The sequence below is a fragment of the Pogoniulus pusillus genome, chromosome 38 (assembly GCF_015220805.1).
Source record: "Pogoniulus pusillus isolate bPogPus1 chromosome 38, bPogPus1.pri, whole genome shotgun sequence".
Classification (NCBI taxonomy): domain Eukaryota; kingdom Metazoa; phylum Chordata; class Aves; order Piciformes; family Lybiidae; genus Pogoniulus; species Pogoniulus pusillus.
The window spans coordinates 2,140,048-2,165,002 of NC_087301.1; the positions used below are offsets into that span (position 1 = coordinate 2,140,048).

The 24,955-nt window shown below is 52.1% G+C and overlaps 1 protein-coding gene across 4 annotated transcripts in view; it reads left to right on the top strand.

The window, feature by feature from the left end:
• Positions 1–24,955, top strand: part of APLP2 (amyloid beta precursor like protein 2) — a 62,953-nt gene that overhangs the window by 26,665 nt on the left and 11,333 nt on the right. For 3 of the 4 annotated variants that reach the window (XM_064173353.1, XM_064173355.1, XM_064173356.1), the window contains exons 2-11: positions 2,294–2,467; positions 4,129–4,258; positions 8,167–8,279; positions 12,165–12,340; positions 12,850–13,061; positions 15,588–15,755; positions 18,704–18,819; positions 19,787–19,861; positions 21,204–21,362; positions 22,474–22,602. In XM_064173353.1, the coding sequence (XP_064029423.1) occupies positions 2,294–2,467; positions 4,129–4,258; positions 8,167–8,279; positions 12,165–12,340; positions 12,850–13,061; positions 15,588–15,755; positions 18,704–18,819; positions 19,787–19,861; positions 21,204–21,362; positions 22,474–22,602 (1,452 nt within the window). The remainder of the gene's footprint in view (positions 1–2,293; positions 2,468–4,128; positions 4,259–8,166; positions 8,280–12,164; positions 12,341–12,849; positions 13,062–15,587; positions 15,756–18,703; positions 18,820–19,786; positions 19,862–21,203; positions 21,363–22,473; positions 22,603–24,955) is intronic. The other variant, XM_064173357.1, reaches the window with a different exon arrangement.

Consider the following 24,955-nt stretch of genomic DNA (forward strand, 5'->3'; position numbering starts at 1 on the left):
CTCTCCTTACCTTATTTTGCTGCATACTTGTGAGGCTTGCTTTGAAGAAAGCAGGTTTCAAGCCCTGGCAGTGTTGGTGAGCTCCAAACCACTCAGAGCATGCACCTGGGCTGAGGGCTGGAGCAGCTCTGAGTGGGCTGAGGATGTGCTGCCTGGAGAAAGCTCCAGGGGGACCTTAGAGCTGCTTTCCAGTAGCTGAAAGGGACCTGCAGGAAGGCTGCAGAGGGACTTTTCATGAGGGTGTCTAGAGATGGGGCAAGGGGGAATGGTTTGGAGCTTGAGGGGGAGCAGGGTTAGCCTGGAGCTGAGGAAGAAGCTCAGTGTGAGGGTGGTGAGACTCTGGAATGGGCTGCCCAGGGAGACTGTGGATACCTCCTCCCTGGAGATGTTCAAGGCCAACTTGGATGAGGCTCTGAGCAGCCAAGTCTAGTGGAGAGGTGTCCCTCCCCACGGCAGGGAGGTTGGAGTGGATGGTCTGGGAGGTTCCTTCCAACTTCAGCCGTTCTGTGATGGTTCTATTCTCTTTCGATGTGCTGTTGCCTTCTTACCAGGGTGAAAGCTTTGTGCATATTTGATCTTGCAGTTTTGTGTTGCTGTTTTCAGCTCGGTTGGCTGCAGCTGCAGTGCTGCCATAAACCAGAGCTCTGCTGTGGGTCCTTCCCTTTAACGTGTCAGGCCTTGCACGCTCTGCAAAGAGGTTGTTGCTACCAACGTGGGGGTTGTTTGGAGAGAGATAAAAAGGCCTTCTTGCAGAGTTTCTGTGCCTGTGTTTACAGGGTTGTGAAGGAGCATTCCAGGATTCCCTTTTTTCTCCTGGCACAAGGTGGCAGGGAGAAGTTAAATCTGAAGGCAGGACCTGGGGGCTTAGGGTAGTGCTGCCTGCCAGGGACAAAGCAGCTTAGGGGCAGCGGTGCCCTGAAGCCTCTGTGTCTTGCTGCTTCTAATCTGCCTTGTCTGAAGTAGTTGAAACGGATTTCATTCCTCTAAACACCTTAAAGAGCTTTCCATTGAGGAGCTGATCTGGATTTTTTGCCTCATACCTCTTCCTTTTCTCTTCTCTCCCAGCAGCCAGCAGTTCTGCAGGGAGATGTTCACCTCCCAGCAGCCACTCAGGCTCTTCAAGGGAAAGAACTAAGTCTGCAATTTCATTTGATGCCTTTTTCTTCCCCCTCCTTCTGGTCAGCCAGCAAGCTTTCAGAAAAGGAATCTGACCTTGTTGCCATTGATCAGTCTGCAGTTTGACCCCAGTGTGGGTCAGGGTTGTCAGGTTTTTGTCTGCTGGGTGGGAAGTGCACAGGACATGCATCAGAAGCCAGGCAGCACAAATGCCCCTAGGAGAGCATTGCACAGCAGGCTTTGAGGAGCTGCTTGCACAGCTCTGTTCTTCTGATTCAGCAGAAGTCATCTTCATTTGTCTGTTGGGGCAAGCAGCTGAGGTGTTTCTATCCCAAGCAGTTGAAGAGTTGGGGAGAAACAAATGGCTTTGAAGTCTGGGCAGGATTCTTGCAGTGGGAAGCAGTTCTTTTATGAGCTGCTTTGTGGGGAGCCTCACAGAGGTGTTTCTGCCAGAAGCTGTCACAGAATTGTCCTCAGGGTTGGAAGGGACCTCAAGGACCATCTAGTTCCAGCTGCCCTGCCATGGGCAGAGACACTCCCAGCTCGATCAGATTGCACAGAGCCACATCCAGCCTGACCTTAAAGACTTCCATTCAAGGTCCCTTCCAACCCCTAACATTCTGAGATAAGTTAACAGTTGTTTATCTTCAATTCTTGGCTGAAGTTTTTCAGACAGCTCCTGTTAGGCTTTGTAGACACAACCTTGAGGTGTGAATTACTCTTGGGTTTGGTTTTGGTAAGCAGTTGTTGCAGTATTGATTGCCAGGGGTGGTCTAGGTTGGAATTTGGGGGCTGTTTCTTCATTGATGGAGCAGTCAGGCTGCCCAGGGAGGTGGTGGAATCACCATCCCTACTGACCTGGCACTTGGGGACATGGTTTAGTGGGCATGGAGGTGTTGGGTTGATGGTTGGACTCAAAGGTCTTTTCCAGCTTTAATGCTTCCATGATTCTGTAAGACCAGTCTGGAAAAGCAAGCACCTTGCTGGTGAAAACCTGGAGTGGGCTCACCAGTGTTAAACAATTACTTACACTAACTTAGGAAAGACATTAGCAAGACTCCACTGGTTCCTGGATTAAGCAGAAGCTCTGTGAGAAGATGCCAGAGGGTTTCTGGGGCTGCTCTGCCTTCAGTCAGGTCATGCAATCCAAGTGCTTTGTTTTGGTTTGTCTCTGCAGGCACTCGCAGCCAATGCTGGGACAGGGTTTGCAGTGGCAGAGCCTCAGATTGCCATGTTCTGTGGGAAGCTAAATATGCATGTGAATATCCAGACTGGCAAATGGGAACCTGACACTTCTGGGACCAAGAGCTGCTTTGGAAGAAAGGAGGAGATCCTGCAGTACTGCCAGGAGGTGAGTTTTGCTGCGTGATGCTCACTGTTCTCTCCTGCTAAGGAATTGGATGCCCATTTAGCCGGTCAGCAGCAAATTAACCCCACAGGAGAGTGGCTTCTGTCTGAGTAGCTCACATCCCTGAGCTGTCTTGCTGAGTTACTGCCCAAGAAGAGCAGGGAGGACACTGCAGAGGGATTTAGGAGCTACCTCTGCTTTAGATCACACTGCCACAGAAGGTCCTTTGGTCTGGGAGTCAGATTGCTGCCTGTGTTTGCAGAGGCATCTCCAGATGTTCTTCTCTGAGCTGGCTTATCAGCATCTGCTCCACGCTGTGCCAAATGCAACCTGGCACCTATTGTGAGTAGGACGTGGCTGAGTTGCTCTTGGTGAGGTGTTCAGCCAAAAAATGAGAGAAGTCTTTTCACTCCCCAGTGCTTTTAGACTCCTTATGTCTCACAGTAAACAACAGCTCCTTGCGGCACGCTCCAGATAGGCACTCATCAAGGCCAAGAGCTGCAGTCTTTAATTGGCCCTCTGAGGTGACAGGCACATCAATTACCACGAGGAATGTCTGTTTAAATGGGAAAGTGATAGAGCACACCATGGCTGGGCTGGAACATTTTGAAGAGCTATCTTCCAAGGCTGATAGAACTGGAGCTACTTTTGCTTCACATAGTGGAAGCCTAAATTTAAGTCGGTGTCTGGACTTGAGAGCTGGAACAGGACATGAGGATCATATTAATGCATCAGAAATGGAGCAGGCCTGAGGAAACTTGAGAAGGTAGGTGAATAATAGCTTCACAAGTGACAAGGAGAGGCTGAAGATGGTACTGAACCCTGTTTGTTGATGACTGCACCAGACAGGGAAGATGAGAAGAGAATCCTGAGGAGAGGGACTTGGGGGTGCTGGTGGACGAGAGGGTCAATACAAAGTGTGCACTGGCAGCCCAGAGAGCCAAGCAGAGCCTGGGCTGCAGCAGGAGCAGTGTGGCCAGCAGGGCCAGGGAGGGGATTCTCCCCCTCTGCTCTGCATTGCTCTGCTGAGACCCCACCTGGAGTACTGAATCCAGTGCTGGAGCCCCTGGGACAAGAGGGCTGTGGAGATGCTGGAGTGTGTCCAGAGCAGGGCCAGGAGGATGCTGAGAGGCTGCAGCAGCTCTGCTGTGAGCACAGCCTGAAAGAGTTGGGGCTGTGCAGGCTGGAGCAGAGGAGGCTCCCAGGTGACCTTCTTGTGGCCTTCCAGGATCTGAAGGGGGCTACAAAAAAGCTGGGGAGGGACTTTTTAGGCTGTGAGGGAGTGGCAGGAGTGGGGGGAATGGAGCAAAGCTGGAGGTGGGGAGAGTGAGGCTGGAGGTGAGGAGGAAGTTGTTGAGCAGGAGAGTGGTGAGAGGCTGGAATGGGTTGCCCAGGGAGGTGGTTGAGGTCCCATGGCTGGAGGTGTTTCAGGCCAGGTTGGATGAGGCCTTGAGCAACCTGGGCTAGTTGGAGTGTCCCTGCCCATGACTGGGGGACTGGAACTGGCTGATCTTGCAGGTCTCTTCCAACCCATTCTCTGAATCCCTGTGTCCATGTGCAAAGTGGAGTTTGGTGGTTGTGTGGGGAGGTGGCCTTGCTGCTTCTGGTTAGGAGCCACTTTATCCTTTCTGGAGAGAAACCTCCCTCTGTGTCTTCTTCAACAGATGTATCCAGACCTGCAGATCACAAACGTGGTGGAAGCCAATCAACCTGTCAGCATCGACAGCTGGTGCAAGAGGGGCAAGAAACAGTGCAAGGACCACACTCACATTGTGGTGCCCTACAAGTGCCTGGGTGAGTCTGTGCTGGGAGGTGTTGTGGGAGGAGCCAAGAATTGTCTCTTGGCTCAGTTTACAAAGCCTCTCTCCTATCAGGTTGCCATTTCCACTCCATTTTTGTCTCCACAAGATGGAACTCTGCTTTCCTGGAGCATATCGACAGCTCGATAACAGCTGTGGTGGAATAATGGTGCCTGGCATGAAAAAGAAATCCCCATTCTCTCTGCAACTGCCACAGAAACCTGAAGGCTATTGTATGTGAGCAGCACAAAGACATTGGGGTTTAATGCTCTGATCCTATTTTTGTGGAGCTTTAATATTTTGTTGCCTTGGAGATCGAACTGCTCAGTGTGCTCAGGCTTCCTGCTTGGGTCTTGGCAAGAGGTCTCTATTCTCTTTTCACTGACTATATTTAAACTTTGCTGTTCCAAAGAGGCCCTGCTCCTTGCAGCTGTATCCCATGTCCTCACTTTGAACTGGGGAAAGAGGATGAGATAAACCATGATGGATTTCATGGTGCTTTCCAGAATCCACCCACCCACTTGAATGGGGCAGCCTGCTTAGCGTGTTTACCTTCTGCCTTTTGACCTGCCAGTTGTGCCTGGCACTGTGCTGCACTCTCTGTGTGCTTAGTAGGGAGCTTAGTCTCAGCTGATTGAGTCTCTTTTCACTGGATAAGACTTGCTTTGTAAGGAAGCTTGTGCAGACTTGGAGGGGCTGATTCAAGAAGCACCCTAAGGGGAGCCACTTTTCAGCATTTATATCCACAACCTGATAGGGGCTACAAGAAAGCTGGGGAAGGACTTTGTGCAAGGGCTTGTGGTGATAGGTGGAGGGGCAATGGGTTGAAGCTTGAGGGGGGTAGGTTTACACTGGAGATCAGGAAGAAATTCTTTAGAATGAGAGTGGTGAGACACTGGCACAGGTTGCCCAGGGAGGTTGTGGAGCACAGAAGCACCCAATGTGATCAAAGATCACATTGGGTGCTTCTGTGCTCCACAACCTCCCTGGAGGTGTTCAAATCCAGCTTGGATAAGGCCTTGAGCAACCTCTTCCAGTGGGAGGTGTCCCTGCCTATGGCAGGAGGGTTGGAACTGGATGATCTTTAAGGTGCCTTCCAATCCAAACCATTCCATGAATCTCTGCCTGAGGTCAGAAGGTGGTTTGAGGGAGGAGAACACAGCAAGCCTGCAGGGCTGCATGGATACTGTGGATGCTCTCCTCCTGTGGGTAATATCCTCCCCTAAACTATCATAAAGCCCTTGACAGATGAAACCTGGGGTGGACACATCCTGGCAAAAAGAAGCCATCTCCTTCTAGATGTGGAAATTCAGGTTTGAGAAGCAACCAAACCCAGGGGATTATGCTGAGAACTCCTAATGGGAAGGAGGATGAAAGCAAGATCTCTGGATTTATAAGGAGTCATCTCTTAGAGAAATAATCCTCCCCCAAGCACCTCCAGCTGAAGAGTAAGCTGGTTTTAGTGACACTGCCCTAAAATTTGATAAGCATTAAACTGGTGAAAGATTTAATTAGTGTCTTTCACAGTGTTCTTGACTTGCTGCAAGGCAGCTTTGGTTTTCAGACCTGAGCTGCAAGCCAGTCTATAAAATACCTTCTCCTTAGCAGTCCACAGATTGCTTTTTGTAAATGGGAGAGATTTGTCTGGGCTGTCTGTGACTTGGGGATGGTGCTCAAAATGAAGTTTTAGCCTTGTGTTTTCCTTGCTACACGAAGGCACAGCCTTGAGGGAGCATCTTGCTGTCTCCTACCATGTTTAACCTTCTCTTGCCTTCCTCCCACCTCTGAAAGCTCTTTTGTGTTCCAGAGGTGAAGAAGGGAACACAACCTCCCTGCAGATGTTCAAGGCCAGGTTGGATGAGGCTTTTGAACAACCTGTTCCAGTGTTTAGTGTCCCTGCCCATGGCAGGGGGGTTGGAACTAGATGATCTTCAAGGTCCCTTCCAACCCAAACCACTCTATGAATCTCTGATGACTGAGTCTGTAGACCAGGCTGGTTGTCTGTCTGTCTCTCTTATTCTTTCACTCTCTCCTTCCTCCTCCCATCTTCCTCAAAAGCTGAAGTCTTTTTAAGGCTGTGCCAAAGCTCCACCATGTTGGTGAGGCTGTGCTTATCTGGGTGTAGGAATGCAGTGCATTTGCTGACTAGGTTGTACTCTGTTCTTTTGGCCTCTACAGCTTTTGTTTTTCCAACCCCTTTTTGTTTTGCTTAAGACTGTCCCAAGTCAGGGAATGTGCTGCAGTTGATCCTGAATTAAACCAGCTGGAAGGAAAAAAAACCAAAACCAAACAAGACTTGCTGAGATGCTCAGCTACTGCAAACACAGATAGCACTCATGGCACATAAAAACAGCTGCTGGAGCAGCAAGGCAGCTTGGACCAGCTCTGGTAGGATGCAGCTTGTTTAGAGAGGGGTGATGAAGTGGTTTGAAAGGTTCCATATGCAGATGGAATCTGAAGAGATTGTGTGAAATCTCTTCAGTCAATCCTGTCTGCCCCATGAGCAGCTGTCTGCTGACTTGCACTGTCAGCCTTGCCTTAGGGTTGACAGAATGCTTCAGTGACCAGCCCCTGCTCCTGGTTTTTACCTTGCAGACTGAGACTCTGCCTCTGTCAGGTTGCAGGGAGAGAGTTGCTGCTCTGCCTCGTCCCTGTTGAGATTCACAGGTTGAATTGGGTTGGAAGGGACTCTCAAATGTCATCGTGGCCACCCCCCTGCAGGCAGTAGGGGCACCTCCAACTAGGGCAGGCTGCCCAAGGCCACATCAAGTCTGGTCTTGAATGTCTCCAGGAATGAGGCCTCAAAATGCATTCCAGGGCAACAAGTTCCAGGATTTCACCACCTTCATTGTGCAGAACATCCTCCTGCTATCCAACCTAAATCTCCCCTGCTCCAGCTTCAAACCACTGCCCCTTGTCCCATCGCCACAGGCTCTTCTAAACAGCCCCACCCCAGCCTTCCTGTAGGTCCCCTTCAGATACTGATACGCACCTGTGAGATCTCCCTGGAGCCTTCCCTCCTCCAGGCTGAACAGCCCAAATTCTTTCAGCCTATCCTTGCAGCAGAGCTGCTTTGGCCCTCTGATCATCTTTGTGGCCTCCTGGATCTGCTCCATCAGGCCCATGTCCCTCTTGTGCTGGGGGCTCCAGAGCTGGATACCACCAGCCCAAAGTCCTTCTCTGCAGGGCAGCTCTCAATCTCCTCATCCCCCAGGCTGCAGTGATACCAAAGGTTGCCCTGCCCCAGCTGCAGGACCTTGCACCTTGCCATATCTTCAGCCTAGAGAAGTGAAGGCTTTGAGGAGACCTTGGAGTGGCCTTGAAGTATCTGAAGTGGGCTATGAGAAGGCTGGGGAGGGACTACTGACAAGGTCTGGGAATGCCAGGAGGAGGAATGGGTTTGAAGTGGCAGAGGGGAGATTGGAACTGGATGTTAGGAATGGGTTTGCAGTGAGGGTGGTGAGACACTGGCACAGGTTGAGGGTGGTGAGACACTGGCACAGGTTTCCCAGGGAGGTTGTGGAGCACAGAAGCCCCCAATGTGATCAAAGATCATATTGGGGGCTTCTGTGCTCCACAACCTCCCTGGAGGTGTTCAAGGCCAGGTTGGATGAATGACACCTTCTAATGGGAGGTGTCTCTGCCCATGGCATGGGGAGGTTGGAACTGGCTGAGCTTTGAGGTCCCTTCCAACCTAAACCATTCTATGATCCTACACTGACCCTCATGAGATTCTCCTCCGCACACCTCTCTGACCTGTCTGGGTCCCTCTGGATGGCAAACCTGTAAAGCACAGTGAACCTTTAATGTACAAAGTGAATTCTGGAGGAGTTCTGACACTGGCTCTGTCTTCTGCTGGGTGCTGGCCATTTGTGTGACCTGTGTCTGCTGCTTGTTTTTCAGTGGGTGAGTTTGTCAGTGATGTCCTGCTGGTGCCAGAGAAGTGCCGATTCTTCCACAAGGAGCGGATGGACATCTGTGAAAGCCACCAGCACTGGCACACAGTGGCAAAAGAGGTAACACCAGATGGAATATTTATCCTGATTACCATGGTTCAGTGTGTTAAGGGTGGCTGTCAGGAAAATGGAGACTCCCTTTTTTACAAGGAGTCCCATGGAAGGAGCTCTGTCTGCCTGGAAAAGGCTCAGTCATCAATACGTGCACTGGTGACAGGAGGACATCCATGGCCAGGTTCAGCCTGGGCTTACAACATCCACATCCAGGTCATCTACACACATAGTTTGAATCATAGAATCAAGCAGGTTGGAAGAGAGCTCCAAGCTCTTGCAGCCCAACCTAGCACCCAGCCCTGCCCAACCAACCAGACCATGGCACTAAGTGCCCCAGCCAGGCTTGGCTGCAACACCTCCATGCACAGCAACACCTCCAGGCACAGCCACTCCACCACCTCCCTGGGCAGCCCATTCCAATGCCAATCACTCTCTCTGACAACAACTTCCTCCTCACATCCAGCCTAGACCTGCCCTGGCACAGCTTCAGGCTGTGTCCCCTTGTTCTGTTGCTGGGTGCCTGGCAGCAGAGCCCAACCCCACCTGGCTACAGCCTCCCTGCAGGCAGCTGCAGACAGCAATGAGCTCTGCCCTGAGCTTCCTCTTCTGCAGGCTGCACCCCCCCAGCTCCCTCAGCCTCTCCTCACAGGGCTGTGCTCCAGGCCCCTCCCCAGCCTTGCTGACCTCCTGTGGACACCTTCCAGCACCTCAACATCTCTCTTGAATGAAGGAGCACAGAACTGGATACAGCACTCCAGGTGTGTCCTGAGCAGTGCTGAGCACAGGGGCACAAGAACCTCCCTTGTCCTGCTGCCCACACTGCTCCTGAGCCAGCCCAGGCTGCCATTGGCTCTGCTGCCCACCTGGGCACTGCTGCCTCCTCTGCAGCTCCTCTCTGCCAGCACCCCCAGCTCCCTCTCTGCCTGGCTGCTCTCAGCCACTCTGGCCCCAGCCTGTAGTGCTGCTTGGGGTTGCTGTGGTCAAAATGCAGAACCCTGCACTTGGCCTTGTTCAGTCTCATCCCCTTGGCCTCTGCCCACCCATGCAGCCTGGCCAGGTCCCTCTGCAGGGGTCTCCTACCCTCCTCTCCTGTCCTGGTTTGAGCTAGAACAGAACTAATTCTGATCAGGGATTTTTATTTTTCAACGAATTCTCTTCTAAAGAAGTGTAGAACTGAAAAGCTCTCCTGAGCATCTTGCCTAAGATCCCAGCAGAGAGACCTCAGTCAGGGCTTTCAGACACTGCCTTCACCAATGGCTGATCCTTCTTTCCAGGCTGGAGAGCTCCAGTGGTCAGAGGATGCTTCCTCTGTTTTTTCCTCCTCTTGTCCATTTTGCTTTCATGTACCTGCTGCTGCTGCTGGGGATTTGGTTGGGAGTGCTTGCCTGGGGGCAGTCTGAGTTTCATTGTGCCTGATTAGTGGAGGTTTTACATAAGAGATGGATTATCTTCTCAGAATAAATCTAGCCCCTGAGAGGGTTTTTTATGTGTTGGGCTCAGTTTGGTGGTTTGTGAGGGAGGGTTTTTGGGGTGGTTTTTAATCTGACCAGCAAAAAAAGCTGCAGATTCTCTGCACACTCATTTGGGCTGGAGAGAATAAAAAGAAGGGGGTGAGGAAATGTCCATTTTTGAAGCAGAGTGGTTAGTTGTGGTGGTGCTGCTAAAGGTTAGGGCTGCACTGCTCCACCTCCCTGTTTCTTTCATATCCCAGCAGCCAGAAATAAAGCAAGCAATGCTAGGGACACAAAGATGATCAGAGGGCTGGAGCACCTCACCTATGGGGACAGGCTGAGACAGTTGGAGTTGTTCTGTCTGGAGGAGAGAAGGCTTCAGGGAGACCTTTGAGCAGCCTTTCAGTATCTGGAGGTGACCTACAGGAAGGCTGTGGAGGGAGTTTAGAAGGGCTTTGAGTGACAGGATGAGGGAGACTGGTTTGCAAATGGAGCAAGGGAGACTGAGGTTGGACATCAGGAGGAAGTTCTTCACAATGAGGATGATGAAATCCTGGAACTTGTTGCCCCATCCCTAGGGACATTCAGGATCAGCCTTGATATGGCTTCAGGCAACCTGACCCTGTTGGAGGTGTCTATGCTGAGTGCAGGAGTGGGGGTGGGTTTGGACAAGATGACCTTTGAGGGTCCCTTGAACCTTTTAATTGAGGCTAGAGCTGTTTGTGTCTATCCTATCTAAAACTCCTTTGCTTTGAACATAGCTGGGGCACTTCCCCAGGAACGTGTGGCTCAGTTGACATCCGCATGGGAACAAAGCAAAGCACACAGAGGGCTCTGATACACATAACAATGCCTTTCTTACTTCATCCTTTTCTGGGCCACCACAAAGCCATGTATTTCCTTAGCTCAAGAGGAGTGTGTAGGCATAAAGTCTAATCAGAGTTTACATTTGGCCACTTCTTGAGTTATCTGCCTGCTTATCATCTGCAGCACAGGAGAATAAGCTCCATGCAGAGTCCATTTGCTCAATTAGTCACTTAACTCCAATGTAAAGTTTAACAGATAAAGTTCCATGGACTGGCCAGCCCAGAAAAGCAAACAGCTCTGCTTCCTTCAAGTGCTCTCTCCCTTGAGTTGGCACAAAATGTTTGAGTCTTCATCCTGGCCTTAGAAATCAGCAGTTGTTAGGGGCTGGGGGTGTTAGAGATGTTAACAGCAGGAAGCAATGCAGGATGCTGAGTCTGGGGCTGCTCTGCATGGAGAGGAGAAGGGAGAGACCTTACAGCAGCCTTCCAGTACCTGAAGGGAGCTGCAGGGAAGCTGGGGAGGGACTTTAGACAGGAGCTTGTAGTGTTAGGATGAGAGGGGATGGCTTGAAGCTTGGGGAGGGCAGATTCAGACTGGAGATTAGGAAGAGCAAGAAAACCTGATCTTTAAACCTGTTTTAACCCTGACCTTGGGTGTTTCTAGGAGCAGGCTGCACATCATGTTAAGATTTTTAACCTTGGTATGAGGGCAGATTTAGACTGGAGATTAGGAAGAAATTCTTTAGAGTGAGGGTGGGGAGACACTGGCACACACTGGCCATGGAGGTCGTGGATGCCCTCTCCTTGGAGATGTTCAAAGGCAGACTGGATGAGTCTGAGCAGCCTGATCTAGGCCCTGTGAGGAGAGGCTGAGGGAGCTGGGAGTGTGCAGCCTGCAGAAGAGGAGGCTCAGGGCAGAGCTCATTGCTGTCTGCAGCTGCCTGCAGGGAGGCTGTAACCAGCTGGGGTTGGGCTCTGCTGCCAGGCAGCCAGGGACAGAACAAGGGGACACAGCCTGAAGCTGTGCCAGGGCAGGTTGAGGCTGGATGTGAGGAGGAAGTTGTTGTCAGAGAGAGTGATTGGCATTGGAATGGGCTGCCCAGGGAGGTGGTGGAGTTGCTGTGGCTGGAGGTGTTGCAGCCAAGCCTGACTGGGGCACTTAGTGCCATGGTCTGGTTGACTGGACAGGGCTGGGTGCTAGGTTGGGCTGGATGGGCTTGGAGGTCTTTTCCAACCTGCTTGGTTCTATGAAAGGTGTGCCCATGGCAGGGGGACTGAAACTAGATGATCTTGAAGGTCCTCCCAGCCCAAACCATTCTACAAATCCAGGAATGTGCTGCATCCACACCTCTCAGATCCATTTCCCTGTGTTCAGCCTTGGGTGATGTGTTGCTGGTAGCTTTTTGCTGTAAATTGTGCTTGTGGAGTCTCCTCCTCTGGGGAGATTTCAGCCCCACCTGGGTGTGATCCTGGGTGAGCCTGCATCAGCAGGGGAGTTGGACCAGATGTTCTCCAGATGTGTTCTTACCAACTGCTGTTGTGCTGGATTTTTTGGGATCTAAGATAGGCAAAGTTGAGCTTTATCCAAAGCAAGAGCAGGATGCTAAAGTGCCACCCCTGGGCTCCTCCTCCAGGCCTGCCTGACAGAAGGGATGATCCTGCACAGCTATGGCATGCTGCTGCCCTGCGGAGTAGACCAGTTCCATGGGACAGAATATGTTTGCTGCCCTCAGACCAAGGTGGTGGATCAGGCTCTGTCCAAAGAGGAAGAGGATGAAGATGAGGATGAAGACTATGACCTCTATAAAAGGTAGGACACTGGCATAGGTGTTAACAGCTTTGGATGCTAATATTTCACATGGCAGCTCCCCAGTGGCTCGGGCTGAGAGGAACATTTCTGTGCTGGAGTTTCCCAAAGGAATATCCTCAGCCTGAAAAAGCCTTGCAGAGGGACAAATGCCTTTGCAGTGCTCCTGTTGCTGGAGGAGCTGTAGAGCCTCCTCTCTTCGTCCTTAGCTGTCCATGAAGGCTGTGTGCTTGCTGCAGGAAGCAGCTCCCCCGGATCTGGCACTTGCATGTACTGAGGAGAGGCTGATGAGAGAGGCTCACAAAGGCAGAGGTGTGGAGAGGCTCTGCCTGCAGCAGCAGGTGTGTTTGCAGTCAGGGAAGTCCCCTGGGTGGGCTGATGAGTAGTTGATGTGTTTCTTTTCCCCACCTTTAGTGTTTCAAGAGGAGAGTACAAGAAGGGTTGGCTGCAGAGTGCTTACCCCCTTACCTCACCTCACCTTACTCCCCCTTAACTCAACTGTATCCTTCCAGCGAGTTCCCTACAGAGGCAGGTGTAGAAGACTTCACAGGAACAGCTGTGGAGGAGGATGAAGATGAGGAAGACGAGGGTGAAGAGGAGGAGGAGGACGTGGTGGAAGACTATTATGATAGCTACAAAGTGGATGATTACAACGAGGAGACCCCCACAGAGCCTAGCAGCGACAAAGCTGCCTCTGAGAAGGAAGTCAGCAGCGATATGAAATGTAAGCCAACTCCTGGCCTCTTGCTGCCTTCAGACTGCTCCTGGGGGCTCTCCCTTGGCACTGGGGGGGTGGGGGATGGGCTTTGATCGAGTCCATAAATGCCACTTGGAAGTTTTATTTGCCTGCTAAGTTAGCAAACAGAGGCAAGCTGATGGTGCTTGTGTTTCAAGTGTTGAACTCTCCAGAGCGTTTGCCATCTGTTTGCAGATCAACAGCAGTTCTGCTGGCACAGAGCCCAGTGCTGGCACCTTGAAGGAGAGCACCTCCAGGGAGGCACCACCACCACCAAGGTGCAGTCTGGAGGCCAAAAAACATATCTGCCTAGGCTGATCATGGAAAAGCATTGAGGTGTTTGGGGTGCACTAAAGAGTTTGCAGTCCTAGTTTGGGGGTGATTACCTTGGAGTTGATGTTTTACAGCAGCTGATGGAAAGGCAGCTGAAGGTGGTGGGCCTGACTCTGCAGAGGTGGCACAGAGCTGCCATTTCAGGGTGAGGAAGACACTCAGTGCTGCCCTAACCTTTGCATAAACCCTTCCCTGTCATAAAAGTAAGTCAGCCAACACAACTGGCCCACTTTTATTCCATGAGCCATAAATCCTTAGTGCAGCAGCAATAAACACTACACTTGTGGGTAGCTTTTAAGTGGTAGGTGCCACTGCAGAGGGCACCTGCTGCTTGTGTGGTGCCTCAGCATTCTATGATGTCCTGTGCTTTGCGTGTGGAAGTGTCTGCAGAGGAAGGAGGAGGGGAGAGGGAATGAAATTCAATTAGCTACAGCTCACTGAATCATTGCCAGCAGTTCTTGCATCTCTTGGGGAAATGCCAGCGTGCTGCAGATAATTTTACTTGCTGAAGCAGGGCTGAGCTCATGTGTGGGGAGGACTGGTAGGGATCTGCAGGGTGAAGCAAGAATTGGAGCAAGCTGGTGGGGATGTTTGGTTTGGAGGTACAGAGGCTTGGTTGCCCCCGAAAGTAGCATGAACAGCTGCTAACTTACAGACTGTGTCTGTTCTCTTGCCTCAAAATAACCCAGCTGCTTACACTGCCTGCTTACTGGGAAGCAGTCCATGTGCCCTGGCTACCTGAGTGTCCACTTGCAGTGTCTGAGATGTTTCACACCTTCAGAGCCCTGCAGCTGAGGTTGCTGTGGCCATCCTGTTCCCTTTTGCTTAGCCTGCCTTTTCACTTGCTCTTCTGCCTCACCCTTAGGATGTGACCTGTCTGTCCAGGCAGAGTGCAGTGGAACAGGACATCTTGGAATGCTTTAAGCAGTCTTAATGGGTTGCCTAAGGGATGCCATCCAGAGGGACTTGGACAGGCTGCAGAGGTGTGCCCAGGCCAACCTCATGGCATTCAACAAGGCCAAGTGTAAGGTCCTGCACTTTGGTTGGCTGCAATCCCAAGCACAGCTCCAGGCTGGGCAAGGAATGGCTGAGAGCAGCCCTGAGGAAAGGGCTCTGGGAGTTGGGGTGATGAAAGGCTCAACAGGAGCCTGCAGTGTGAGTGCAGCCCAGACAGCAACCCTGTGCTGGGCTGCAGCAAGAGCAGTGTGGGCACAGGGCAAGGGAGGAGATTCTGCCCCTTGGTTCTGCTCTCCTCAGAACCCACCTGCAGTCCTGGGTGCAGTTCTGGAGCCCCCAACACAAGCAGGACATAGAAGTGTTGGAGGTGGTGCAGAGGAGGCCACCAAGATGCTGAGAGGGCTGCAGCAGCTCTGCTGTGAGGACAGGCTGAGAGAGTTGGGGCTGTGCAGCCTGGAGAAGGCTTTGAGGAGGCCTTGGAGTGGCCTTCCAGGATCTGAAGGGGGCTCCAGGAGGACCGAGGAGGGACTATTGACGAGGTCTGGGAATGACAGGAGGAGAAGGAGGAATGAGTTTGAAGTGGCAGAGGGGAGATTGAAAGTGGATGTTAGGAAAGGGTTGTTTGCAGTGAGGGTGATGAGACACTGGCACAGGTTGCCCAGGGAGGTTGTGGAGCACAGAAGCACCGAATGGGATCTTTGATCCCATTTGGTGCTTCTGTGCTCCACAACCTCCCTGCAGATGTTCAAGGGCAGATTGGATGAGTCCTTGAGCAACCTTTTCTAGTGGGAGGTGTCTCTGCCTATGGCAGGAGGTTGGAACTGGCTGAGCTTTGAGTTCCCTTCCAACCTAAACCATTCTGTGCCTGTTTCATCCACTGGAGGCTCTCCCCCTGGCACACCCCACGCAGAACTCTGTGGCATCAGCAAAACAGATCCTTGCTGTTGCAGCCTTTAGCTAAGGAGCAACCCCTCTCAGAGATGACATCTGCTTGGGCAGGCAGCTCTCTGCACAGCACTAGCAAGCCTTGTGATGGGTGTTTTAGCAATGGCAACCCCTCCCCAGCAGCGACAGAAGCCCTTAGGTGGGTGCAGCAGCGATGCCAGGGCCAGCGCTGGTGTGCGCTAGGAGGAGGTGCGAACCGGTGCCACCAGCAGGTTGTGTACGTCGCTCGGCGAGGCCTGTGCTCCTCACTGGCTGATCTTCTAACCCATCTCCACACAGCTGTCTGCTCCCAGGAGGCGATGACAGGGCCCTGCCGGGCTGTGGTGCCTCGTTGGTACTTCGACCCTAACAAGAGAAAGTGCATTCGCTTTATATATGGAGGCTGCGGAGGCAACAGGAACAATTTTGAGTCAGAGGAGTATTGTATGGCTGTGTGTAAAAAGATGAGTAAGTCCTGCCTCCCACTGGCCCTTTCTGAGCTAGCCTCTGTCTGTCTGGCGTTTGGTGTCTCCTCCTCCTTGCCTAGGGCAAGAGAGGATCCGTCTGTAGCTCTTCCTCTTGGTTCTGGTGTCTGCAGCACTCCTGTCTGTCCTTCGCAGCAGTCTCCTCTTGTCTCCGCTTCTCCAGGTCTCCAGGGTGAACTTTCCTTGGGAAAGTGGCTCTTGGCCTCCACTGTCTGTGCTCACCATTGGCTTGCAGCTCTTGCAAAGGGCTTAGTTGTCCTCTTCAGACCTACAGCAGTGTCCAGGGGCTGCCTCTGACCTCTAGTAAAAACTCCTGGTTCGCCTAACTGTGATTGTTTTCCCCCAGAGAGAAGGACAGGAGCACTCAATGCCCAGCCACGTTACCATGCATAGGTTTGAGCCAGCTGGACCTCTGGTCCACTGTGGTGCAAAGCAGGAGGCATTTCCTTGCTGTTGTGCTGGGGAAAAATACCAGAGAAATGGTAGAGAACTCAGATCTCAAGCCTGGAGGTGTTCAAAGCCAGGCTGGGTGAGGCCTCAAGCTACCTGTGCTAGTGGGAGCTGCCAGGGGCGTTGGAACTGGATGATCTTGAAGGTCCCTTCCAACCCAAGCCATTGTATGAATCTGCTGAACCCACACCTTTCAAATCCATTTCCATTTGTTCACACTTGGGTGCTGTGTGTTGCTGTTAGGGTTTTTTTTGGGGGCTGGAAAATCCAGACCCAGAGAGGTTGTGGAGTCTCCTTCCTTTGGGGAGATTTCACACCCAGCCTGGGTGTCCCTGCTCCCCTTGCAACCTAAACCATCTCTGATTTCCCCCTTCCAGCTGAGTTTGAAGTATGGACAGTGACTCAAACCCTGCATGTTTGAGAGCTTGAGGTATTTCTTGGCACCGTTTTCAGTTGGCTTTTATGGCAGATGATGAAACTACCCCCCCAGGAAAAAAAAAAACCAACAACACTTTAACCTCCTTATTAATCTTATTGTTGAACTCCAGCACTTCCACTTCAGCTACCATTAAAGCCCTTTTGAAAGGCTTTTTTTTTGTGTGATCTGGGGCTTGGCAGCCTGACTATAGAGCCATAATCCTGGTCACAGAATGGGCTTCATGTGAGTGCTTTAGACTGGGCTGATCTGACTGAAGTGGTGGAATGAAAGATGTGGATGTCAGGAGCCTTTTGGACAAAAGTTTGGCCTGTTAGAGAGATATTTGGGACTGGAAAGAGAATTCTTTGTGCCCAAGTCTGGGTCAGAAATGCCATGAGGAAGCCCAGAGTACAGTACTGATGTGACATTGTCCTTTGCACACAATCCTTTCACCTTCACTTCTTCTCTAGATAGAATAAAGCTTCCCAAGGGAGGTTGTGCCTGCTCCCTCCCTGGAGGTGTTCAAGGCCAGGTTGGATAAGGGATTCAGCAGCCTGGTCTAGTGGGAGATGTCCCTGCCTGTGGCAGGGGATTGGAGCCAGATGATCTTTAAGGGAATTTCCAGCCCAAACCAAGCAGTGAATCTGATTCAAGTCCATACTGAGCCACAAGGCAGAAGTTGTTCTGCAGCATCTCATCTGTCAGTGACCTGTTAGGGGCTTTTTTCCCACCCACATTTATAGAAACAGAAGATTGGTTTGGTTGGAAAAGACCTCTCAGATCATTGAGTCCAACCATCAGCCCAACACCACCATGGCCATTAAACCATGTCCCAGAGTGCCATGACCACCTCCAGGGATGGAGACTCCAGCACCTCCCTCGGCAGCCTGTGCCAATCCCTGACCACTCTTGCAGCAAAGAAACTGTTCCTGATCTCCAACCTGGCCCAATTTCAGGCTGTTTCCTCTTCTCCCATCACCTGATACTAGGGAGAAGAGACCAACTCTCACCTCACTGCAGCCTCTTTCAGGTAGCTGTAGAGAGCTCTCCCTTCAGCTTCCTCTTCTCCAGACCAAACAACCCCAGTTCCTTTGGGTGCTTGTCACCAGCTGTGTTCTCCACAGCCTTCACCAGCTTTGTTACCCTTCTCTGGAGACATGTTCCTGCCCCTCAATATCCTCCTCAGAGTGAGGGGCCCAAAACTGAGCTCAGGATGCAGGAAATGTTGCTTTCCAGTTCCCTTTCTGCCCTCCCTCTGCTGGAGTGCAACAACAGAGTACATCAGGTTTGTCCTAGGTCCTGACAGAAAGGGCCCTGGGATGTGTAGTTCCTAAAACAACAGCAGGATTCCCTGACCTGCTCTGAAGCACAGAGCTCCTCTTGTGGATTTTGGCCTTGCTTGAAGTTGTCAGCTCCGAAGTGTTCTTTCTCCCCTTGTTGGATTTGAATGTTGTGAAGATCCAAGCCCTGCAGTTTATTGGATGGGTCAGTTTGTCACACTGAGCCTCCTTCTGTTGCTGTCTTGTCTAATATCATTGCCTGTTAGTCCTGCATGGTGCATCTGGTAGGGAAGGTAGGTTTGAAGTGTGAAATACTGGGTAGTGTTCTGTGCAGATTTGCTGTCAGGCTCCCTGATCACATTAATGATGTCTGGAGCTGGCTTGTCAGCAAACAGGTCGTGCACAAAATGTCCCAAGCCAAAGGGAGAGGGAAGGGAAAACAAAGATGGTTTCTTTTTGGTGGTTGGTTGATTTTTTTCCTGCAATCCCAAACAACTCTGCTACTGGAGCTGGAAAATGCTCCTCCCAGAACTAGGGAGGGGACCCACCAGGTGCTGGTTGCCACAGTGCATTGCTGTGGCCATGGGGATGATGTCACTAACTGAGGTTGGGCAGTCAGTTGGCAGCTTAAACATCCCCAGATGGACTCCTGCTAGGTTGTGGTGGTGGTGGTGGTTCAGTAACCTCAGCCTGCCAGGCGTGGGGGTTCTTCTCCCTACCTGTCCTTTGCCAGCCAGGATCTCAGCTGTCCCACCCTGGCTTACCCTCAGCCTCTCCTTGCAGTGCCAACTGATGATGTGGATGTGTACTTTGAAACCCCTGCTGATGACAACGAGCATGCTCGCTTCCAGAAGGCCAAGGAGCAGCTGGAGGTCAGGCACCACAACCGCATGGACCGGGTGAGCATCTGCCGCCAGGCTCTCCTGCTGTGCTGCTTGCTTACCACCTGCTGCCCTGGCACCCGGGGGCTGGAGCACCTCTGCTGTGGGAGCTGGGGTTGTTCAGACTGGGGTCACCTTAGAGCTGCCTTCCTCTACCTGGAGGGATGCTCCAGGATGGCTGCAGGGTGTCTAGAGGCAGGACAAGGGAGAATGGTTTTCTGCCAGGGACAGAGCAAGAGGACGCAACCTCAAGCTGCATCAGGGTAGGTTCAGGCTGGACATTAGGAAGAATTCTTCCCAGCAAGAGTGATTGGCATTGGATTGGCCTGCCCAGGGAGGTGGTGGAGTCCCCATCCCTGGAGGCTGCAGGAGGCACTTAGTGCCCCAGGTTAGTTACTGAGAAGGGTTGGGTGATAGGTTGGACTCCATCCTGGAGGTGTCATCCAACCTGCTTGATTCTGTGATTCTGTGAAGCTGAGGCAGAGCAGGAGCTGAGGAAGAAATTCTTCAGTACAAGGGTGGTGAGACTCTGGAATAAGTTGCCCAAGGAGGTTGTGGATGCCTCCTCCCTGGAGGTATTCAGGGCCAGGCTGGGTGAGGTCTTGAGCAACTAGGTCCAGCTGAGAGGTGTCCCTGGTCATGGCAGGGAGATTGGAGTAGATCTGTGGGATCCCTTCCAACCTAAGCCATTCTTGATCCCTTTCCACTCTCCATCTTTCAGCATGTCCCTTGCAGTGTGACCAGACTGTGGCAGTTAGATTTGCACATCTTCAGAGTGTTGTGAGAGGGAAGTCACTGGGGACAGTGCCTAATGGACTTTCCTGGCCAGCTGCTCAGAGGGCTTAAGTGCTAGATTTAAACCCCACAGCTGTGCTTCAGAACCTGGCCAGGCTGTACAAAGATCTGCCTGGGAAGGGAAATTAGCTCTCAAAGGTCAGACATAAGTTTGTGTCTTGTTGATGTGTCCTGTCCTTTCCTTGCCCAGGTGAAAAAGGAATGGGAGGAAGCAGAACACCAGGCTGTAAACCTCCCCAAGGCAGAGAGGCAGACTCTCATTCAGGTAAGAGCTGAAAGGGGAAAGTTACTGGTGCTTGGCCTTCATCTTCCCCGCAGACTGCATGGGAGATGCTAATGCTCAGAGCCAGGGGATGAGTGAGGTGGCAGAGCAGCTTTCCTGCCCTGTTAACAGCTGCCTTTTCCAGGAGGTCTGCTTCAATTGGCTGCTTTGTTCTTGGAGCTGCAGATGAGCTGATGCTGTGCCAGGGCCTCTCCTCGCCCCCGGCAGGAGGAAGCTATCTCGTTCCTGAAGCGCAGCCACAGCAGAGCCAAGTTGTAACTTCAGCCCTTTGGCCTGTTGTGCCCTGTAAGCAGGGCCTCACAGCCCAGGTCAGCTTGGCCCTGGCTCTCTGGACAGACATTTCCTGTTCAGGCAGACTTAGTGAATCCTGCTTAGGCAGCAGATAAGGCTGGGCTGCTGCCAGCATGCCCATGCTCTGCCTTAGCAGGGGACTTCAGCTAGGCTGGGAAGTTAATCAGGGGTATTTGCAGTGTGGGATTGATGGGGGCAGGCTCTCCTGGTGGTGGAGTCCTCTCAAACCTAGGTACAACTTGAGGCAGACTCCAGATTTTAAGCCCACCTGGGGACACAGTTTTTCTCTCTGTTTTTTTTAGCATAGGACACTCTGAAGTCCACAGGAGTTTTCCATCATCTCTGTTAAAGTGTAACAGTGCCTGATGGACTTTCCTGGGTTCTCCTTAGCATCAGGTGATTGGACAAGAGGAGAAGATCTGAAATTGTGCCCAGGGGAGGTTTAGCTTAGATAAGAGGGAGAATTTCTTACCTGAAAGGGTTGTCAAGCCTTGGAACAGGCAGCCCAGGGTGGTGGTGGAGTCCCCATCCCCAGAAGTGTTGAAGACTTGTGTGGCCATGGCACTTTAGGACAGGCTTTAATGGCCATGGTGGTGCTGGGTCAAGGGTTGGAACTCGATGACCCTGAGGGTATTTTCCATTCAAAACCCTTCTGTGATGCCAAATCCCCTTTGTAATACTTGCAAGGTCAGGTGAGTGGCTGTAGGGATCGATCCTGTTACCACATGGGTGGAGGGAAGGAGTTAATCCTGTGTCATCCACTCAGTATAATCTGCATCTCCCAACTTCAACGTAGTCTTCAGGCCATGTGCCCTCTTCAGGCCTTTGGAGCAGGTTGTGATGGAAGCTTGGAAGGCAAATTGTCACCGTGGAATTCACAGGGGTGAAGCCAGCATCAACCTTTCTCAGTGCCCTTCTCTGCTGCTGGCCTTGCCCTGGACACGCAGTGTGGCAGGCTCTGGTCCTTGTGTGGAGTTAGGTGAGAGGCAGCAGCACACAGCACATTTCACACAGACTCCTTCCTTCCTCCCAGCACTTCCAGGCAATGGTGAAGTCCCTGGAGAAGGAGGCAGCGAGTGAGAAGCAGCAGCTGGTGGAGACTCACCTGGCTCGTGTGGAGGCCATGCTGAACGATCGCCGCCGCATCGCGCTGGAGAACTACCTGGCTGCTCTGCAGGCTGACCCCCCCAGGGTGAGTTCTCCACCACAGGGGAGCACTGCAGAGGCTGGAAGGTGGGAATGGCTCGGTGAGAAGTCTGCCTGTGACTTGCTGGGGCAGAAGCAGGGAATAGATTCCCAGTAATGGGTTAAAGATTGCATTAGGTTGCAAGGGACCCTCAGAGCTCATCTTGTCCGACCCTGTTGCGGTCAGCAGGGACATCTCCAGCTAGAGCAGGCTGCCCAGTGCCACATCAAGTCTGATCTTAAAGGTGTCCAGGGATGGGGCCTTAAAACACATCCTGAGGCAACCTACCCTGGAAGTGTTCAAGACCGGAAGGCCTTGGGCAACCTGGGCTAGTGGAAGGTGTCTCTGCCCATGGCAGAGGGGTTGGAATTCGACAGTCTTGAAGGCCCCTTCAGCCCAACCCATTCCCTGAGTCTGTGAACTAAGGAGGAAACAGCAAAGAGCCTGGCACAGGTGTCTGAGCTGTCCAGCAGCAAAGCGAGCCCAGGTCTGAAGTGCTGCATTTCAGCTCTGAACCAAAGTGCTCGGAGCAGATCAAGGGAGGTTCTCTTACCCCTCTGCTCTGCCCTGCTGAGGCCTCATCTTGAGTACTGCCTTCAGTTTTGGGCTTCCCAGTTTAAAAGGGACAGGGATCTGCTGGAGGAGGTCCAGTGGAGGGCTACAAGGATGATGAGGGTACTGGAGCACTGCCTGATAAGGAGAGGCTGAAGGACCTGGGGCTGAGAGTCTGGAGAAGAGAAGACTGAGAGGGGATTTAGTGAATGTCTATAAGTATCTGAGGGCTGGGGGTCAGCAGGGGGAGGACAGGCTCTGCTCACTGCTCCCTGGGATAGGACAAGCAGCAAAGGATGGAAGCTGCAGCACAGGAGGTTCCAGCTTAATACAAGGGGCAACTTCTTGCCTGGAAGGGTCCCAGAGCCCTGGCACAGGCTGCCCAGAGAGGTTGTGGAGTCTCCTTCTGTGGAGCCTTTCCAGGCCAGTCTGGATGTGTTCCTGTGTGCCCTGAGCTAGATTGTGTGGTCCTGCTCTGGCAGGGGGGGGTTGGACTGGACGATCTCATTGGTTCCCTTCCAACTCCTAACGTGCTGTGATCCTGTGAGCTCTCCTCCTCCCACAGCCCCACCGCATCCTGCAAGCTCTGAGGCGCTACGTCCGCGCCGAGAACAAGGACCGGCTGCACACCATCCGCCACTACCAGCACGTCCTGGCAGTCGACCCAGAAAAGGCTGCACAGATGAAATCTCAGGTACAAGGATGGGTTGTGATCAGGGGAACCTTTGTTAGCCTCAAGCTAAGCATTGCTGATCCGCTGGGTGTTACAGCAAGGACTTGAGCGAGTTTGGTATCGCTTTTTGTGTTCTTCAGACCCCCATGAAATTATTCCCTGGGCACTTGGTCATCCTTGAAGAGACTTCCTCACTTCTTCCAGGCCCCCATGTCTGGGTTCCTTTCATTAGGCATGTTCTTCATGATGCCTCTTTTGAGTTTGTGGAAGTTGTTTCGTGCCTCTGCAGAGTTGTTGCCTTGTTCTCAAAGCACAGGGCACAGCCCTTGCCAAGCACTTGCTCACCACTGTTAGCTGTAGTAGTCAGTCTGTTCTAATGAGTTTATTTTGTGCCTTTGCAACATCTTTCACTCCTGAGCAGCCAGAAAGTCTTTTCCTCCCTGCTGGTTGGTGTATGTGCATATGCAGCTTCAAGTGGATGGCAAACCTGGAGGAGTAACTGCAGATATTCCACACACCCTTTGAATTCTGTCCTGCTCCTCCTTTTTGTCACCCATCTCTAAAACAGTTAACAGGCACTGAAAAGTCTGAGCAGAATTCAGTTGAAGAGTGGCCTGGTAACAGTGGGAGGTCACTCCCTAAAGGTATCTTCTCTCACAGAGGAGCAGAGAGAACTGACTGCCCAGCCTCAGCTTTAGCAATCTCCTCTCTGCGTTGCCAGTCCTGGTTTGCTGGGGGAAAAAATAGGTCTAGTGGTCATGGAGGTGTGTGTAGAAGGTTGGGTTTGATGCTCTTAGAGGCCTTTTCCCACCTTAATGATTCTGAGTTGTGTGATTTCTGTTTGTCTGTGTAACTAGGAGATGGAAATAATGTGGATTAAGAGGAGGACTTCAAGAGAGAGACAGGAATGGGAATACTGTGGGTTAAGAGTAAGAGAGGGACTTCAAGGCTGAGGCAGGAAAGGAAGAACATGGGTTAAGAGTGAGACAGGGCCTGGAGTCTGCTCCTGTCCCCTCTGGTAGGGTGTGGAGCAGTGCTGCAGTGATTCTCAAGAAGCAAACCTCCCACTTGGAGGTGCCTGCTCCATGGCCTCTTGTTTCTGGGTGCTAGCAGCCTACCCTCAGGTTGTCTGCTGCTGCTTCCACGGTTCTTGCTCCGTAGCAGTTGTGGTATTTACAAGCTGCTGCTTGGCTTGCAGTGCAGAATGGGGGCTTGCATTTGCAGAGGCTGCTTAGCATATCAAGCAGAGTCCACCCTGACCCTTTGTTCTGCCGCTGCCGAAGCCCAGGGGGGGAATGTGTGAAGTGTAGTCTTCAGCTGAAACCTAACCAGTGCTTAATTCATTCGGAAGGCTGCAGTGTCAACAAATCGACGTGCCAGGCGTGGGGGTGGTACACTTCAATTTCCATCCCCTTTACTTTTCAGCTGCACTTTGAAGCTCCTCCATCGATCCCCTTGATTGACAAGCTGCCACATGTGAAATTAAATTGCTTTCATCCTTGCACTTAAAGGTCAGGTGCACGTCAGACTGTCAAACAGGGCCATGCAGCTCCTTAGCCGCTTGCTTCCCCAGCCTTTGGCCACCCATATCAGTGTTCTCCTTGCTCTGCACCGTCCCTGATTATGCAGCACCCTCTTCAGGTCAGGCTCGACTTCACTGGGGGCATTCCCTGTGCTGGGGGGGAGAGAGAGTCTGAGGTTGCAGGAGCTGGAGTTTATTTCCCTGGTGATGGGAGAGTGCTTTTGCCTGTGAGTGGGTGGAGTGGGTGTAAGACAAATGTAATGGCAGCATCGTTCTGAAAGGCACCTTTGTTCTCAGCCCTGAGCTGATAAATAAGATTGTCTGCTGCTGTTGTGTGGATCTCTGCTAGCAGTCAGGAATGATAATCCATTTAATAAAGCACTTTGCTGGGAGCTGCATCAAGCAGTGAATTGTGACTCTGGCTACTGTATTGTTACAGCAAGAGGCAGCTGAATCCTTCCCAAAATGCTGGGGGAGCCATGTGCACAGGGCCAGCTGCAGTGGAGCACAGTGTGTTAGCATCACTCAGAGATCTGAGCTGGCTCCCAGCCTCTTGCCTGGCATAGAATCATAGAATGGTTTAGGTTGGAAGGGAACTCAAAGCTCAGCCAGTTCCAACCTCTTGTCATAGGCAGAGACACCTCCCACTGGAAGAGGTTGGTCAAGGCTTCATCCAACCTGGCCTTGAACATCTGCAGGGAGGTTGTGGAGCACAGAATCACCCAACATGATCTTGGATCCAAGATCATGTTGGGTGATTCTGTGCTCCACAACCTCCCTGGGCAACTTGTGCCAGTGTCTCACCACCCTCAACCTGTGCCAGTGTCTCACCACCCTCACTGCAAAGAACCC